The sequence below is a fragment of the Vombatus ursinus genome, unplaced genomic scaffold (genome assembly GCF_900497805.2).
Source record: "Vombatus ursinus unplaced genomic scaffold, bare-nosed wombat genome assembly UNPS02014945.1, whole genome shotgun sequence".
In the NCBI taxonomy this organism is placed as follows: Eukaryota; Metazoa; Chordata; class Mammalia; order Diprotodontia; family Vombatidae; genus Vombatus; species Vombatus ursinus.
In genome coordinates, this window is record NW_020954723.1 from 4,394,520 (window position 1) to 4,413,716 (window position 19,197).

The window sequence follows — 19,197 nt, forward strand, 5'->3', positions numbered from 1 at the left end:
ACTGGCATCAGTCACCTCCTGGTCTCCCTTAGCCGGAAGGTGCCTTTTTCTCCTTGAATTCTCATACTTTTTTTAGGGACTTTGCTTTACATTTATGATTGAATATATAGTTTAATTTATTTTTTTTTGCCCCACCACAACCCCCCCCCCCCCGATTTTAAAAGCCTTGAATGTAGGATTGCACCCTGTTAATTTTGCTTAGCACACTGTCTAGGGTGTGATAGGCACTACGTAGACCTGGAGGTCTCTTGTGGGTTTTTTCTAGGGATTTGTACTTGGCACTGTGGTGTTTAACCAGTGACTTGGATAAAAGTTTAGATGATGGACTCATCAGATTTGCAAATGACACAAAGGTGGGAGATAGAGCTCTCATTCAGCACCCTGGATGAGAGTTAGGATCCAAAAGGATCTTTGATAGCCTAGAGCGTGAGGCTTAGTCTAATAATATGAAATTCAATAGGGATAAATGTAAAGTCTTTCATTTGAGCATAAAAACTAAATTCCACAAATGAAATGGGGGAGGCATGGGTAGATAGAAGTCATTTTGAAAAGGATCTACGTGGGATTGTAAGCTCTAGAGGAATTACCAGAGTAATGGAACAGTTAAAAAAAAAAAAAAAGCTAATGCTGCCTTGGACTGTGTTAGGAGGGTCGTTATTATCATAGAGATTGAGAATCCTACTCTACTCTGCCCTTGTCAAACCTCAGGAGTTTTATATTCTGTTTGGGGCATAATAGTTAAAGAAGGCCATTAATCAGCTGGTATCCAGAGAAGGGAAAGTGGGATAGTACATGACTTTGAGATCATGATGTAGGATTGTTTGAAGGACCCAAAGACTGATTACAAGGGATTCAATAAGGACAGACCGTTTACTTTTTATATATGTAAAATGCAAAACATGTGTCTAAAGATTCTTATCAATAATTGGATAGCTCATAAGAAAGATTGGGGTAGACCTGAGTATGATATGACTTTAAAAAGTAAAACCATTTAGGAACAGCTAAAAAGAGTAATTATTTTATACAAACGAGGTGCAAGAGGAAGAATTGATACAGGGGATTTAGATGGGGGAGGAGAACTAGTAGTTCTGGTAACCTACTTTCATTGGAAATGGGTTTAAGAGGAACAGTACATATATTTGGAAGAGTATAAAAGTCTTGTAAATTTAGAAGAAATAAAATGGTGAGGGGATAGGGAGGAGGGAGAGGACAAGAGAGGGATCTCTAGAGGAGAGGGTGAGGGAATAGGTTATAGGAGGCTATAATAAAGGGCCTAGAATTATGGCAACAGGAGGATAGGGAGGAATCCTTGGAGTGGGATAGGCTAAATAATAGAAGGGCAAGGTAACGGGTAGAAGGAAAGTAGAGGAGTCAGGAGGTAATAGGATACAAGAGATATGCTCAAACATAAAAACAGATCAAGAGTAGAATTTGGGAAATTATATGTCTATATATGTAAGTATATATGTGTATATATGTATAGGTATATATCTATAGTTATAGAGAAATATATCCACGCTCAAATTGTAGCCTTTGGGGGGGGGAGAAGAACAAAGTGAAGAAAGTGCACAGCAGAGAACAAAAGAAAACTTATAAGGAAGCAAAGAGAAGATGGACAGCTCTCGACACACTAACGTGTAGTATCATACAGGCTTTCTTGAAATGAAAGTTTGTTGTCACATATTTTGAATGCTTTCCTATGTTCTGCTATGCACATGACAATGCTTTTTTTTCTTTTCTTCCTTTATAATTAAGTGCCGATTTTTAAGTTCATGATTTTTTTTCTTTTCTCTATTCTGTATTTGTGTTCTGGTGTTTGAGTCTAAAATAAACTTCAATTTAAGAAAATGTAGGGATGAGGCAGGTTTTGAAGGGCTCTGAATACCAAACAGAAGATTTTGTGGCTGGAAATGTAGTCTGCTATGGAATATCATTTGTGGAAGTCTGCCTGTCCCCCCTCATACATTCATCAAGAATGCTTTCAATGAATGTATAATGAGCTTGTATAAATGGAAAATTAAGTTCACAGATCAATAGTTATTGGTATTCTTTTGGTTAACTGTTTTTTTTTTTGGCAACAATAAAATCTGACATTTGAATAACTAGAAAAAGAATAAAAAAGGAAAAAAAAGGACCTAGATATGTTTAGGTGGGAGAAAAGATGCTGAGTTGGGGAGGGGAATCATAGTTGCAGTGTTCAGGTTTTTGAACACCTTGTCATGTGGTGAAGGGAAACTTGTTCAGTTTGGCCCCAGAGGGCAGAACCTGAAACAATGGGTAGAAATTGCAAAGAAGCGGAATTAGGATGTCGGGAAACCAGTTCTTCACAGTTAGAGCTGTCCAAAAGTAGAAGGGCTTGCTCAAGACAGGGTGGTTTCCCTTCACTGGAGGTCTTCAGGCAGACGATAGACAGTCACTTGTCATGGATGTCATATAATGGGTTTCCCTTGTGTATGGGTTGGCCTGTATGCCTACTGAGGCCCCTTCAGCCATCACATTCTGTGATTCTCTGATTCATTGGAGTAGGGAAACCCTAGGTGAGGACTCCCTCTACCAAAATAGATAGGCACCTCTGTTGTAATTTAGAATCTTAGAGAGCTTCCTAGAAAAACATCGAGAAGGGTCACATAGCCCCTCTGTGTTAAAGACAGGACTTAATATATGCTTTAAATCGATTTTATTTTTGTGGAATCCTGTGCTAAGTATTTATGTATGGTTGTGTTCTCTTTCCCCTGCTAAATGATACATTTCTTTGGAGAGTGTGGAGTGTGGAGCAAGGCTTGTCTCTGGTCCTTTCTGTGCTGTGCCTAAATTAAATACTTGACAAATTTTGTTTTATACTAACTTTTAGGTCTTAGAATAAAAGGAAATATGTGTGCACGCTTATTTTTAGCATCTAGTTTTTTTTTTCAGAACAGACTGTTTCCATGACTGCTCTCCTTTCATTTATAAGGAAAACAGTTGATATATATTGCTCAAACTAGTGAAAAGAGGAAGAAAAAACATAAAATATTTTTCTTTTAACATATATACATTTAAGTCATTTAATGGGTGTATAACATTGAATTATTTTAGGGTTATTGTTAGATTAAGACTGATTCATATTTATTTCCTCCCTCCACAATGACTTTCCTTTCCAGTCTCCCAGTTTTTATCAGGTCTCTACCATTTTTGAGTCCCTTCTACCATTCATATCCACAGTCACCTTCCACATTGTGTCTATTCTTTATCTTTATTTTGGCCCTTCTTTTCTGATTCTACTGACATTATCCTAGTCCAAACTCTTATCACTTCACACCCTGACCATTCCTCTGTGTTCTCTTCATCCAGATCATTCCGCACGCTGTTCTCCTATTTTCTGCGTGTTACTGCTGTTTAAGAACCTGTAATAATAGCTCTGTGTTGTTTATCAGACCAAATCTGAACTCCTCAGTCTAGCTATTCAAAGCCCTCCATTGACTATGTTTTCCTTATCCATCCACATGTATTCTCACTTCTTCCTACTCTGCTTGAATTTACCGTTCTTTTTCCTGTCCAGAGAACGTATCTTATGCTTACTTTACACCTGAGCTCAAGATGCCTCTTCCATGACACCTTCATGAAGCAGTAGTAGGCCCCCAATGATCTTATAAATATCACGTCCACAATGATTTTTCTCTTTGATGAATTTTCTTCGCAGTTTTCTCTTTAAAAAAAAGTCTAGTTTTTAAAGTTAGATTATATGTTCTTTTAGTGAAACAAAACAAAACAAACCCCCCCCCCCTCAAAAAACATGTAATTCTTGAAAGCCTGAGACAGTTCTGGTAACACTGCAGTTAATCAATCATTTATTAATTATTGCCTGTGTAGCAGGCACTGTGGCAAGTGTTGCAAATACAAATTCCACGACTGAGACAATCCCTGCTCACTTAGAGTTTACATTATAACAGGCAAGAATACAAGCACCCATGTAAGTATAGACAGAGTGAATTGTTAATTCGTTCAGCCTTGTCCAGCTCTTTGTGACCATGTGGACTTCTGTCCGTGGGATTTTCTTGGCAGAGTGGTTCGCCATTTCCTTCTCTAGTACAGAATGAATAAAAGATATTTTCAGAGGGAGAACCATAGCAGTCTAGGGGGAATCAGAAGATGGTGCTTGAGCTATGTCTTAAAGGAAAAGAAGGCTTCTGTGAGCTGGAAATGAGGAAGAAGGATGTTCCCAGCTTGGGTCACAGTTACTGCAGAGGCCCAGAGATGTGACATGGAGTGTCATGTCCAGCAAGGCTGGAGAGATAGTAGAGTCAGCTTGTGGTGGGCTTTAAAAGCTAAACAATGGAGTTTATATTATATCCTTGAGACAATAGGGGGCCACTGGTGTTGGTTGAGTTAGGGAGTTACATAGTCATATCTACATTTAAGGAAAATAACTTTAGCCACAGTATAGAGGCTGGACCAAAGTGAGGAGAGAACTGAGGCAAAGGGAACAATTTGTTGGCTCTTGCAGTAAGCTAGGCAAGAAGTGATGTGGACCTTAATGTTAGGTCAGGGCTAAATAGAGAGCAAAGTCAGTTGCTGGATTTTGTGTAGGTGTAAATGACAGGAGGTGGTAAGATTGGATCTGTGGAATAGTGATTGGGTGGAGTTAAGGATAATGCCAAGGTTAAGAACCTCGGAAACTGGAAGAATTGTTGTGTCTTTGGAAGAAAGAGGGAAGTTTGGGAGAGGAGTGGAGTTGTAGGCAAAGATGAGTTCTCTTTTGGACGTGCTACAGTTTAGGATGTCTCAGTGACATCCATTTGACATGTTCAGTAGACAAGTGGTGATGTGAGCTCAGGGGATGAAGAAGTTACCAAAGAGAGTGTAGGGAATCAAGAGTAGGGGGCTAGGACAGAGCCTTGGGGAATACCCACAGTGGCATTATATGGATGATGAACCAGCAAAGGAGACTGACTTCTAAGAAATAGCAGTTCAGCAGGTAGTAGAAGAATCAGAAGAGAGCGATGTCATGAAACCCAGAGGAAAGAGATGGTCCAGGAGGAGAGAGTGGTTAGCATTATCACATGTGGAAGATAGGTTGCATGTAGTGAAGACTAAGAAAATACCGTCAGATCTGGCAATTAAGAAATCATTGGTAACTTTGGAGAAAGCAGTTTCAGTGGAATAATGGAGGTGTGAAGCCAAATTGCAAAGGCTTGAGGAGGGAGAGGAGGCCTGGAAGCAGCTAAATGTACATTGTATATTCTTAATAAGAATAAAGGTAATTTGCTTTTATGTAGTGCTAGATACTTGGTAGAGTGCTTTTCTCACAACTTACCAACACGATGAGGACAGCCAATGCCATCATTCATGTAACAGAAAAGTGAAGTGAGTTGCCTAAGATTGTAAAGTTAGTAAATAACAGGGTAGGAACTTGAACTTGGGGCTTCTAACTCCACGAATCAGGTTTTTTCCTTTGCAGGAAACTGTTTCACCTAATTCAACAACACCAAACGCTTTTGGTCAATTTCAGTTTATGTATAAATTTTTTAAAGCCAGGCCCGTAATTGCTTTGGTGGGGGGGAGAAATTCCCAATAAGGACACTTCCTGGGGCAGCTAGGTGGCGCAGTGGATAGAGCACTGGGCCTGAAGTCAGGAGGACCTGAGTTCAAATCTAGCCTCAGACCAAACACTTGACACTTACTAGCTGTGTGACCCTGGGCAAGTCACTTAACCCCAATTGCCTTAAAAAAAAGGGGGGGGAGGACACGTCTTCCAGTGCTGACCAGCACGTGGTCTACAGATTATCACCTTAGAGAGTTGCTTGGGTGTCCTTTCTACCCCACCCCCCACTTCTACTCCCCCTTTAGCTGACTTGTCTAGGCTGATATCACTAGCTTGTGTCAGAAGCAATAAGTTGAGTCCTGATTTTCCTGGCAATTAGGCAGCTCTCTAAGTTAATTAGGGTCTGTTTTAATATTTTACCATCCAGTATTTACAGAAGTTTTAGAATATAAGCATGATTCACGTATGGAATGTTCTGGACACTCCTCATAGAGGTGTCCTTTTAAAACTTTGAAGCCAGTTCATTATCTCTACGTTCATAATTTTTTTGTTTGTTTATATCTTTTTCATCTTTTCAAATTAGTGTTTAGAAAGAGCTATGAAGTTTGCATTTGAGGAGTTCCACCTCTGGTACCAGTTTGCGTTGTCATTGATGGCTGCAGGAAAAGTGAGTTACCCTCTTGTGTGTGCAGTTCTCAATTTCAGCCGTTAGTGCTGGGGAATTTTTGGCCAGAAATTAACTTACATGTTATGGAAGTGAAAAACCAAATGTTGGGAATCGTATTTAAGGTAACAATTGAAGCAATTGGACTAGCCTGTTTTGCTTATCTGGGGGAACACAGAATCATGTCATTGAGAGGATAATCCTCTGGAATGGGCCTTTCCCTAGCCATTTGAACACTAAAAGTTTGGGAGGAAGATGTGAGTCTTGAACACAAAGCCAAATACTCAAGCTGATCCTTTAAGTTCTAGTGAAGTGGATTGAGGGTAAACTTTTTGGAAGAGAAAATTCAGTTGACTGTTTCATTCTGACCCATTCTATCCATGTTCTGTGAGTCATAAAGTCTGAGGTGGAGGATTGCCTAAATATTTAAGGGAAAATTAGCCAAAACCTTCCTATGGTGAATGATAAATGAGATGTTACCTTTTCCCTCTTTAAATATAAACTCACTTCTGTGTTCAGTTCTTATCTCATTGTAAGGAATGATTTGTATGTTAAGAAAAACTGAAATAATTTCAGTGAAGATTTTCCTTTCATCTCTACTCTTGTTTTCCCAGACTTTTGTCAGAAGCTGCAATGTCCTGCATTTATTAGACGTAATAAAAAAATTTTTTTTTTTTTTTTTTGGCGGAGCGGTGGGGAACATGGTGGTGGAGGAGAGTCTCTGCAGGGCTTGCTTGTTTGTTTGGTCAGAAGTTACAGTATAATTAGGGAGCATTTTAATAAACATGACCTCCTGCCCCAAAGATTTGTTTTGTGTCTTTGTCACAAGTTTTGTAATTGAGTGTCACAGAAATAATCCTCTTTTGTCAAGTCTGCTCGTGCTGTAAAGGTTCTGAAAGAATGTATCCGTCTGAAACCTGATGATGCTACCATTCCTCTCCTGGCTGCAAAGTTGTGTATGGGTTCCCTCCATTGGGTAAGTCAGTTAGTGCTTTAAAATCCTTATTGGCTTTAAAGATTATTTCAGCATGTTATTTTATAGTCACAGGAACATTAGCTCAAAAATATTATAGCAGTGAAGTATTAGAACTGTTGCTCAGATGTTAATCTCACTTTATGCAATAAGGATGCTTCTTAAAAGCAGCATATAAGTAAACATTTTACATATTGACTCATGTTTTAAATACGCTTAGTATTTAAAGGAATCCTTTGGTGAATCCTTTTTTACAAAGTGAATCATCACCTCTTCATTTACTTGTGGTACAAATCTGGATGTTCATTTATTAGATTTTGTGTAAAGCATGCTGAACTTGTGTGAAAACAGGTTCTGTTTCTTTTCTACATTATTTTTCCCTTTCATTTCAGTTCAGCAAACATTTGTTAAATGCAAAGGTCTCTACGCTGACATTCTTCAAATGTTTATTGAATTATACTTAGGTACAGTGCAGATGTGTGAATTTCTAAAATTGTATCCCTTCAGTAGAAACAGAAAGCTCATGTGCTCATTGTAGAGGTTCCTAATGATGAAAGATGTCCGGTTCCTATTTGGCTGAGTGATTAATTTTTTCATCTCAAAGATCATTAGTAAGAAGAATTTGCTCAAAGGAAGATTTTGCCAAATTGTTAACTCCTATTGATTTTTCAGTGTATCTAGTTTTAGAAATAGAAAGGAAAACATAATGGAAATTAATCTCTGAGCTATTTAAGTTCTGACTGGTTAGATGTAGAAAAGGATCATATTTTCAAAGACAAAACATTCACTAGACAAGCATGGCTTCCAGGAAGCTGTGTTAATTTCTGCAGATATAAGATTTTGACCCATACAACCTATGTTTACCTGCCCAAGGAATGTTGGATTTAGGCGGTTCCAGTACAAATCAAGTGAAGGAATGGAATCAACTTAAATGAATTTTTGAGTTTTAGGCTCAATTTGAAGATGAAAATTCAGGTTTCCAGGAGAAACTGGTATACTGCCTTCCATAAATGTTGTCATTGTTTTTTTTTCAATTAAGAAGAACACTTTGAATTCTTGTGTATTTAGCCTATTGGAATTTTTGTTATGTTATTCTGTGTACATATCATCTCTCCTAGATTATAAATGCCTTGAAAGCAATTATTTCATCTTATATATCTTTGTATCTCCTCCAGTGCCTAAAATGGTATCTTACATATAGTAGTTACTTAATAATGTCTTTTGAATGAATGAATGTGAATGCATTGAATAAAAACATCTGAGTACTTTCTAAATAATCTTTAACATATAAGATAAAAGAGAATCTATGTATTTGCTACTAAACTAAGCAAAGGAAAAACCCTAAAAACATGCTGATGGATTTTATTCTTTAGAACTATAAATAATGTCATTTGGAAAGGTAGAATGAATTTTTTGAGAGAATATTGGAGATGATTATCATAGAATGAGACATGGAAAGAGACTCAGTGATGACTCTTAGAACAGCAAAGAGAGATAAGAAGAATATTAATTGCTAAAGAAGAAAAGGAGAAAACAGAGTAAGCATCCTGTGTAACAGTGGTCTAGAAGAGAGACCACAGTCTGATCTCAGAGTTTGGAGGTTTCTCTTAATATTTTTTTAATGTAACCTAATGAATTTCTGCTTTCAACCATACATTCTCATGGGAACTTATGTAAAAAACTGATTTCAGATAGTAGGATAAATTCTGTGTATCTTTAAACTTGGTCTTCTTTTTCAGTTGGAAGAAGCTGAAAATTTTGCCAAAAATGTAGTTGACATGGGAGAGAAAACATCAGAATTCAAAGCCAAAGGTTACTTAGCTTTGGGACTCACTTACAGTCTGCAGGCCACTGATGGTAAGATTAAGTGGGGGCAGGAATGGAGTATTTAACTTACGAGATATTTTCTTGCAGCCTATGTTGCTATGTTTGAGAAGCTGATTCCATAAGTAAGGAAAGAGAGACTTCCCACATGTAAAAGAAGGGTAGGATACTTGAACTGCATCATCGTAGACTCCTTTATTCTCATGCCAATCATCACAAATGGGCTAGGATATATTTAAGTTTGGAGATATGAACCTGGTGAGGGGCCAGATCCAACCCAACTTCTTACACAAAGGTAGTCTGGTGGTTTCTCTATGGAATAGGTTGTTGGGCTTCAAAGATGGTGATTTAAAACAGTGTCTCGCCTCCTTCAGTAAATTTCCTGCGTCTAAACAATGATTGCCCTCCCTCTTTACCAGCAACTATTTATGTCACAAAAGTTTAACTATACATATACCAGTAGAAAATCAAAACCGTATAGTCTTTGGAAAGAAGCAGAATACGGACTTTAGAATTAGCTATAACTGAGGTACAAGAGTCTCAGATTATGTTCTGAAAACTTGGTGTGTTCATTACAGTTAACATGGCTTTTAAATGTTACTGGTTTTATTATGTGCTTATAGGAGAACTCATTTTGGGAATGCTTATTTTGGTTATTCTAAGAATTATTCTTAATCCTTCCATTATTTATCTTCCACAAAATATGACATATCCTGTGGATTTTGTATGTTGTTGAATTAGATTTTTGTTCTTTTATATTAGAGAACACATAGTTTCAGTGGACTTAACTGTTCTTCCATCTGCGTTATTAAGAAGGCAGCCTGATGGGGTAGAAGGAGCACTGGACAGAAGGCCAGGCTTCTAGTGCCATAGCCCCTCATTCACCCTGTAAATGGCAATGTTAATCCCAGCCCTACCTACCTCACAGGGAATTGAATTCAGTGGACTCCAGGGTCCTTTGCAGCTCCAAAACTCTGTGACTCTAAATGAAATAGGGAACTTGGCATTGGGGCGATTATATAGATATATTTTAAAGCTGCTTTCACTACACTAATTCTGCCTCTTCCCTTTGGCATTCAGTCAGTGGGGATTAGATTGTTACCTGAAGAATTTCTTCAGTCCTTGCTCTAAATTTGTTCCCATAGGAATTCCTCTCATTGCTTTCTGGTGAAACATCCTTTCCCAGTCCTGCACTGTTAATCAGTTTGTTATTTCTTTATGAAACTATTGACTTATCACGAGTAGAAGATACATTTTTAAGGTTTTTTTTTTCTTTTTTCTTTCAGTAGTCACGGTGAGTTTGTAATGATCTATTCACAACCTCCTAATTAAGGGAATTAAGGCCATGTTAGAGGTACTGTTCTTGGCCATGAAACAGAATTTAATTTACTTGGTCCATATAGAACTTTGACTAGTGACCTTGTCCTCAGTAGCACCATCTTCTAACCAATCAAGCTGTTTGTATGTAGTAGGGAAGATAGACTGGTACCTCTCTGGAGTTACTAGCCTTTCCCTTTGGAAGTAGAACATGTCCATGTGCTGGTGGAGCTGACCATCAGCCTGTCACAGTATCACTGTAAGCCTCAGCATTGTGCTATAGTTGACTTATAGATGTAGAACATATCTCCTTAAGTAGATTGTAAGCCCTCAAAGGATGGTATGAAATTCTTGTTCTGTCCCCTACAGTTCCTAGCATACCTTGTAGCCATTCATGGGTTGACACATTTTTTTTTTTGCGATTGATTTTGTGTGTATAATATCAGCTTTCTGCCTTTGCATACCACACTGACTGACTAAATCCTTTTCTCAGCTTCATTGCGAGGGATGCAAGAGGTCCTGCAGAGAAAGGCTCTTCTTGCTTTTCAGAGGTGAGTGGGTGTAAATCTTTCCATTCTCCTGTACATAATGGAGGGAAAAGACCTTATTGTAAGTATAAAAAAGAAGAGATATTTATAAAGATTATATAAACAGTGCTTTTATCTCTGGGAGTCTTCTACAGTACAGAACATATTGTATTAAAAATTGCTTCATCATTTGTTGCCATATGAATCCATATTCTTAATCTGTTTATTCATTTGGGTACATTTTATTATTAAGCTCTTGGATCTCCACAGAGAAACATATGTGGAAATACAAGGTGGTGATCTTTTTATTAAAGACATTTGTCATTATAGAGCCAAGAATTGTAAGGAATTGTTTTGATACCAATCTGTTCTAAAATATTTTTCTTTCTGTTAAAACCTGGAGACAGGTTTTTGTCTTAAGTAACTTAAATAAATGTTTTCAGGCCCTTACTGACATCTATGAAAAATCATGTGACCATTCTTTGTTTATATGTTAAGTAAATTACAGATCTGTGTGCTGTAATGTAGCTACTGTACCACAAAATTGTTTAATTTTGTTTCTGTTATTTTGGATATATTTATGGTGTCATTATTTAAACCTACCTGTAGACAGAAAGCCCCTTCAGATGCCCCTCAGCTTGGTGTGTAGGAAATGGGAATAGGAACTGATTTACTCCCTGTGTGACCTTTGGCAATTTGTTCAGTTGGTTTCCCCGAACCTCATTTTCCTCATCTGTAAAATTGAAGGGTTTGGGTGTTTCCTATTCTTGATTTTTTTCCTAGAGCATGTTGTCTTGATCTCTTCCTTACCTTCTTTCATACCATACCTTGTATAATCATGTCAGATCCCTACAGTAGAATTCAAACTTCTTGAACCAAACATTGTGTCATTTTTTTTGTGTTGCTTTCCTCACAACTCTGAACAGTCCCTTGTCAATTGAATTGACTTGAATCAAAAGTATGGAATGAAGTTGGAGTTAAGAAAGATTTAATGTACACTGGTATGGGAGAGTTACTTTGAAAATTATATTGTCTATGACTATATTTTAATATTTTATAGTCATAAATATATTAAGTATATTAAATAAATATAATTAAATATATTTATAGTAATCAGTATGGCTATATTTTAATATTTTAACAACCTCACTAAATCCCAATTTCCTCATCTGCAAAAATGGTAATACTTTATCTACCATGTAGAATAGTTAATTTTAAGGGCCAGGTGATTGGTTGTTAAGACTGTCTAAAAAGCACGAAGTGCTTGCTTATCCAGCTTAAACTGCTAGCTCTGAGTATGAGCAGATTGTCAAGCTGGTTTACATTCCTTTATTTATTTCTCCCTTTCATGTAATGCTTATAGCTTTAAAGTAATTTTATGTCCTTATACATAGATTACTACATTACATAATAATTTTTGCTTAATGTACTACTTAGACCCATTTGAAATGGTCCTTTCTTTTTACGAGGGTCTTAACTTTTGAGGCTGTTAGGTACGTGATAATTAAAGGTTTTCCAGAGTATATACAAGAAGAGCAATTTGCTCTGGCATTTCTAATATTTTTCCCTTTTCAGGTGAGGGGAGCAAAGAAGGGGATGAAGAAAAATTAAAGGGAGCAGTTTGATTCATTAGCAAAATCAAGAGAAATAAAAGCTTGAAATGTGCTTGCTTTTGTGTGCTTTTTAGAGAAAAATTCAGATTGATTAATGATCCTATTTAAGATTCTTTAGATACAGGTTTACTGTTTTACATAAATACTAGTTTTTTAGACAGTTTTGTTGTTTGACAAAACAAGGCATGATTAGGACAGAAGTCCTGATTATAGGTGGTATGTTTGCAGGCATCTGATGAACTCAGGGTATGGCTTTGAGGCCCTGATCTCCTTTTGCCTCCACACTCTTACTTCATAGGATAATTTCCTAATGTTTTACTTGGTAATGGGTAAAGATGGTTATTGTTATCACTTATAGATAAGTCATGAACTTATTTGTTCAAAATTTGTGGGTGCAGCTAAGGATATTATAGCCCTGAGAAAATTTTTCTGAAGTTTGTAGAAATTAGGTTTTATTAGTAGTGAAATAAGGTACGACAGGGAAATAGTTGCACTATTAATTATTATTTTTATTATTAATTAATATAGCTATTATTAATAATTAATTCCTCATTTCAGTTTCCTTACCAGTGGGTGTGGTGTGGGTGTGGGGGGGAGTTGGACCAGTAGAGCAGAGAGAAATACAAATCATTGCATTCCAGTTTGCACTTTTTGTGGACGGTGAGGAGGAAAATTCCAGTGGCATGCAAAATCTTGGATGGCCAGTAGACAAAAGAACAAACCTGAAAATTGGGCATTGCAGAAAGATAAAAAAACACTCTCACAGGATTAGGATAAGATTATATGAAAAATGGCAACCTCAGTTAAATAAAACCAAACATAGGATTAGGATACATTTGTTTCTTTGAGTAGTAATCGTAATGGCTCATTTCTGTGCTGCTTTAAATTTAACAAGATGCTTTTATTACACGACCCCTGTAAAGCAGTTAGGACAGGCATTATTAACCCCATTTTATAGATAAAGAAACTAAGGCAAAGGAAAGTTAAGTGAATTGCTGAGGGTCAACTAATGGCAAAACTAGAATTTGAATAAGAGCAAGAATTGTACCCTTTCTGCTATTAGCATATGATTATACTAATGATTTAGTAAAGATTTAGCATGATGCAGTGAGAAAGCACTGAAATTAAAGCCATCCAGAAAAAGAAAAAGAAATTGGAGGCAGACAAGTTCTACCAACACCACTTATTAACTATGTGACTTTGGACATACCTTTGAGCCTGTTTTCCTTATCTGTAAAATAGATATATAATACCTGTCCTATCTCATAGGCTTATTGTGAGAACAAAAGAGATAATGTATTTTAGTGAAATTACTGCAAACCACAAAACACTGCACAAATATAAGATGGTGTCATTATATATCATCAAGAAAGATCAATGAAGAGAAGAGTTAGTCAGTAAACATTTAATAAGTGCCTGCTATATGCCAGGTACTTTGCTATGTGTTGGGGATACAAAGAGGCAGAAGACAGTCCCTGCCTTCAAGGAGCTCACAATCTGATGGGGGAAACAACGAACAAAAAAATATGAAAAAATAAGCTACAGGCAGGCTAATAAGAGAGATAAGGCTCTAGAATTAAGAAGTATTGGGAAAGGACTTCTTTAGTTAGGACTTAAAAGGAAGCCCGGGAAGCTAGTGGGTGGAGATGAGGAGGAAGAGTGTTCTAGGCATGGGAAAGAGCTAGAAAGAATGACTGGTATAGAAATGGAATGTCTTGTTCATGAAATGTCAAGGAGGCCAGTGACATTGGATCAAAGATTGCATGTCAGGAAGTAAGGTGTAAAAAGACTTGAAAGGTCGGAGGGGACCAGGTTATGAAGGGCTCTGAATGCCAAGCAGAGGATTTTATCTTTGATCCTGGAGGTAATAGGGAGTCACTGGAGTTTATTGAGGGCAATGGGTGGTGGTGGTGGTGGTGGTGGTGTACAATGTGATTGAACCTCTGCTTAGAAAAATCACTAAAGTGATAAATGGAGGGTATATTGGAGTGGGGAAAGACTTGAGGCAGGCAGACCGACCAGAAGGTTAATAATAACTAACGTTTATATACTGCTTACTACATGCAGCTAGGTGATACAGTAGATAGAGTGCTGGGCCTGGAGTCAGAAAGGCCTGAGTTTAAATCCAGGCTGTGTGACCCTGGGCAAGTCACTTAACCCTGTTTGCAGTTTCTTCATCTGTAAAATGAGCTGGAGAAGGAAATGACAAACCGTTCCAGTATCTTTGCCAAGAAAACCTTAAATGGGGTCATGAAGAGTCAGATTATGACTGAAAATGACTTAACAACAACAACAATCCTGTATGCTAGGCACTGTGCTATATGCTTTACAATTATTATCTCATTTGATCCGCACAACAACTCCTAGAGATAGATGTTATTTATCATCCCCATATTTTTTCAGATGAAGAAACTGAGGTAAAAAGATTAAGTAACTTATCCAAGGTCACACAGTAAGTGTCTGAAGCCATATTTGAACTCAGATCTTCCTGACTCCAAACCCGGTGCTCTGTCCATTGTGCCACCTAGCTGGGTATTGAATATTAATTGTTTTGTCTGCAAGAAAAAAAAATGAGACATCTCTCATTATCCTAAACAAGTTCCTTTCTCAGTAGACGTGGTCTAATAACATTTTTTTAAAAAATTCATGACTATTGGACTTAATGGGGTCTGTTGTGTAAGAGATTATCCTACACTTGTAGCTCTGCCTTCATAAAATAAAGAAAATGGGTTTTCTTTTAATCTTGAATGTGTACTTTGCTAGTAGCACTGTTCCTTCTTTTATCACCGTTATCAGTGGAAGAATATAAAAATGTGTTTTTAATTTGTATGCAATGAAATACCTTTAAAAAAGAAAGTAAAAATTTGTTTTGCTATGTTTAACAATCCAGTAGCGAAAGAATCATATCTTTACTCAGTGAAGTTTTGAGTTGCTTATGGATGAAATATAATAGTCTTTCACATCAAAGCAAAAATCTATGTTTTCAGTTAATTAAGTACAATGTTTTTCTCCTTCAGTTTTATTAATAGGACATTTAATAAAATTAATCATTGGTTATACTAAAGGGTTCTAAGAATCATAACTTGAAAGCTAAACTAGTTAACTAGATTTATCTTAATGAGACAGTCTTTCTCCACCTTGCCCCCCCATTTGATATTTCATCAGAAACAAAAGTCTCACTTGATAAATAAAATTGAGCTTTTGATTACCATGAGTCTTCTCTCAATCTAAGAAATTTTCCTCTAGAACATCAGGATGGAGCTAAAGATTAACCTAACAGAGCTAGATCAGCACATTACCTGTGCATTTTAAAGATCTAGTCTTTGTGCCCTAAGAGGAACTTGGCCCTCAATGAGTCTCCCTCAGAGGGAAAATGTTGAATTAATTAACCCTATTCCATTTGACCTAACCTGAATCTTTCATTACCCAACTCAGAGCCTTTGCAAACCCCTGAGGCACGTAGGTGGTATAGTAGATGGAGCTCTGAACTTGGAGTCCGGAAGATCTGAGTTCAATTCTAGCCTCAGACACTACATCTGTAGCCTTGGGCGAGTCACAACCTCTGTCTGTCTCAGTTTCCTCAACTATAAAATGGAGATAAATAACAGTACCTACCTCTTAGGGTTATTGTGAGGATCAAATGAGATACTATTTGAGAAGTCCTTAGCCAATGACTGGTACTTAGTAGGCACTTAATAAGTGCTTATTCCTTTCACTTCCTTTCTTCATTCCCTCTATGGTTACCAACCCACCCAAGTCATCAAGCTATTTTAGAAGTGCTTACTACATGCCAGACACTGTGCTAAGTGGTGAGGATACAAAAAAAAAAAGGCAAAAGATTGTCTTGTCCTCAGAGGGCTCACAATCTAATGAGAGAGATGACATGCAAATGACTATGGAAAAATAAGATATAGACAGTATAATTTGGAGATCATCTTCAAGGGAAGGCACTAGCATTAAGGGGGCCAGGAAAGGCTTCTTTCACAAGGTGGGATTTTAGCAGAGACTTGAAGAAAGCCAAGGAAGCCAGGAGGCAAAGATGAGGAGGGAGGGAATTCCAGGATTGGAGGATGGCCAGTGGAAATACCTGGAGTTAAGAGCTGCCGTGTCTTGTGAGAAGAATAGCAAGGAGACCAGTGTCACTGGATTCAGGAGTATGAAAACTGGAAAATAAGAAAGTGCCAGGTTACGTATGGCTTAAAAGCCAACAGGATTTTATATTCGATCTTGGAGGCAGTAGGGAGTCACTGGAATTTATTGAAACGGTGGGATGACATCGTTAGACAAGCACTTTAAGAAGATCACTTTGACAGCTGAGAGGAGTATGGACTGGAGTGGGAAGAAATTTAATGCAGTCAGACAAATCAAAAGGCTGTTGCAATAATCCAGACAGGAGGTGATGATGGCCTGTACCAGGTGTGGCGGTGTTAGAGGGAAGAAATGCGCTTGTATGAGAGAGATTTTGAAGGTAGAATCAACAGTCGGGGAAAGGAGGGCTAAAGAGAATGAGAAATTAAGGATGATAACTAAGTTGTGAGCCTGGGTGACTGGGAGGATGGTGGTGCCCTCACCTGTCATTGGGAAGTTAGCAAGAGAGGAGAATGGGGTGGGGTGGGGGTGGCGGCAGAGAATAATTAATTCAGCTTTGGACGTGTCGAATTGAAGATGTCTGTGGGACATACAGTTAGAGAGGTCTCAGATGCAAGTGGAGACGTAAGACTGGAGGTCAGGAAAGAGGTTAAAGCTGCATAAATAGATCTGAGAGTCATTTGCATAGAAATGATAAGTGAATCCATGGGAGCTGATGAAATCACCAATTGAAATAGAGTGCGGCTTCTTGCCAGAGGTTACCCGACTGAAGACACACTTCTGTTTTGCACATGTATGTATTTCTGATGGGGAGAGAAAAAATGTTCTAATGATCACTGGTGGCGTTAAGATAAAAATTCAAATTCTTAGTGGCACAGCAAAAGATGATTAAATAAACTTGCACACTTGTTAAGAAAAGCAAACATCCTCATGTGTACTAATAGTTGCAAATAATTTGAACTTTTTTAGGGCCCACAGTTTGTCACCTACGGACCACCTAGCAGCTTTTTATCTGGCTCTGCAGCTGGCCATATCCAGACAGGTAAGCTTGTATAGCATTGTTTCCTGGGATTATATACTGAATTTAGGAAGATGTGCCATCGAAGTCTAATTCTTTCAGTTTCTCATTTTGGTACAGTAACTGATCTTCTGTCCATTTGGAGTGAAATTGGGACCTTGAACCTTTCTAATCAGTCATTCAGTCATCTATATTGTGCAAATGGAAGGCAAACTCAGAGGGAAGGCTCTAGCAGTGCTTGGAGGTGAGGTGGGTAGGCCTGGGAAAGGCCTTCTCTAGAAAGTGGGACTTGAGCTGAGTCTTCTTGGAAACCAGGAGGTAGAGGCTGGAAAGAGCACTTCAGGTATGAAGCATAGCCATTGAGAAGACACAGAGTGAGAAGATAGCTTGTTTGTTGTGCGTACATTGTAGAGTATGTGGAAGGGAATAAGGTATAAGAGGATTGGAAAGGTAGGAAGGGGCCAGCTTGTGATAGATTTTAAATGCCAAAAAGAGCATTTTATATTTGATTTTGGAGTTAATAGGGAGACACTCTAGTTTATTAGGTAGAAAAGTGATGTGGTCAGACTTGTGCATTAGGAAAATCACTTTGACAGTTGAGTGGAGGCTGGACTGTAATAGGGAAAGACTTGAGGCAGGGGGAACATCTGCAAGGCTTTAGGTAGTGAGGGCCTATACCAGGGCTGAGGGGAGTGTAAGTGGGGAGAAGGGTCCTTGTAGGAGAGATGTTGTAAAGGGAGAAAGGATAAGACTTGCTAAGAAATTGGATACGTAGGGTGAGTATAAATGAGAGGCTGAGGATGACGCCTGAATGGTGGTCCCCTCATCAATAACAGGAAAGTTGGGGAGTAATAAGGAAATAGTGCAAAAGAGAGAGTTTGGAGGGAAAGATAATGAATCCTATTTTATACATGTTGAGTTTAAGATGTCTATAGGACATCCAGGTTGAGATGTCTAAAAGGCAGTTGATGATGTGGGACTGGGTTTCTAGATTAGAGATGGACATATATCTATCTATAGACACATATATCTATATATACACATATGTGTGTATTTGTCTATGTGGATATATGTATGTGTGCATATCTGAAAATCAGCTACATAGAAATAATTAAACCGGTGAGAGCTGATGAGATCACCAAATGAAGCAGTATAGAGTAAAAAGAGAGGAGCCAAGGACAGAGATTTAGGGAACCTTCACCATCTGTAGGCATCACCTGCTTGAAGAGCTAGTCAGTGAGACTGAGAAAGAGTGGTCAAGCAGGTAAGAAGAGAACCAGGAGAGAGCAATGTCAGGAAAACCTATGGAGGAGACGGTATCCAGGAGAAGGGGATGGTGTCATACATTGCAGGGAGGTCGAGAAGGATCAAGATTGAGAAAAGGCCATTAGGGATGGCAGTTACGAGATCATTGGTGACTTTGGAGAGAGAAGTTAGGTTTGAATGATGAGGTCAAAAGCCAGATTGCAGAGGGTTTAGAAGAGAGGGAAAGAGGAGGAAATGGAAGCATTTGGTGTCAATGACTTTCTCAAGGAATTTAGCTAAGAAGGGGGGCGGGAATACAGGAGGGTAGTGAGCTAGGATGATTGGATCAAGATGGTTTTTAAGGATGGGGAAGACATAAGTATATTTGTGGGCAAGAAAGAAAGAG

General features: G+C 38.0%; 1 protein-coding gene across 4 annotated transcripts in view; it reads left to right on the forward strand.

Moving 5' to 3' along the window:
- The window catches only part of TTC7B (tetratricopeptide repeat domain 7B), a 313,914-nt gene that overhangs the window by 158,573 nt on the left and 136,144 nt on the right, over positions 1-19,197 (forward strand). For all 4 annotated transcript variants that reach the window (XM_027844965.1, XM_027844966.1, XM_027844967.1 and 1 more), the window contains 5 exons: positions 6,105-6,188; positions 7,057-7,161; positions 8,898-9,015; positions 10,793-10,850; positions 17,498-17,570. In XM_027844965.1, coding sequence (XP_027700766.1) covers positions 6,105-6,188; positions 7,057-7,161; positions 8,898-9,015; positions 10,793-10,850; positions 17,498-17,570 — 438 coding nt within the window. The remainder of the gene's footprint in view (positions 1-6,104; positions 6,189-7,056; positions 7,162-8,897; positions 9,016-10,792; positions 10,851-17,497; positions 17,571-19,197) is intronic.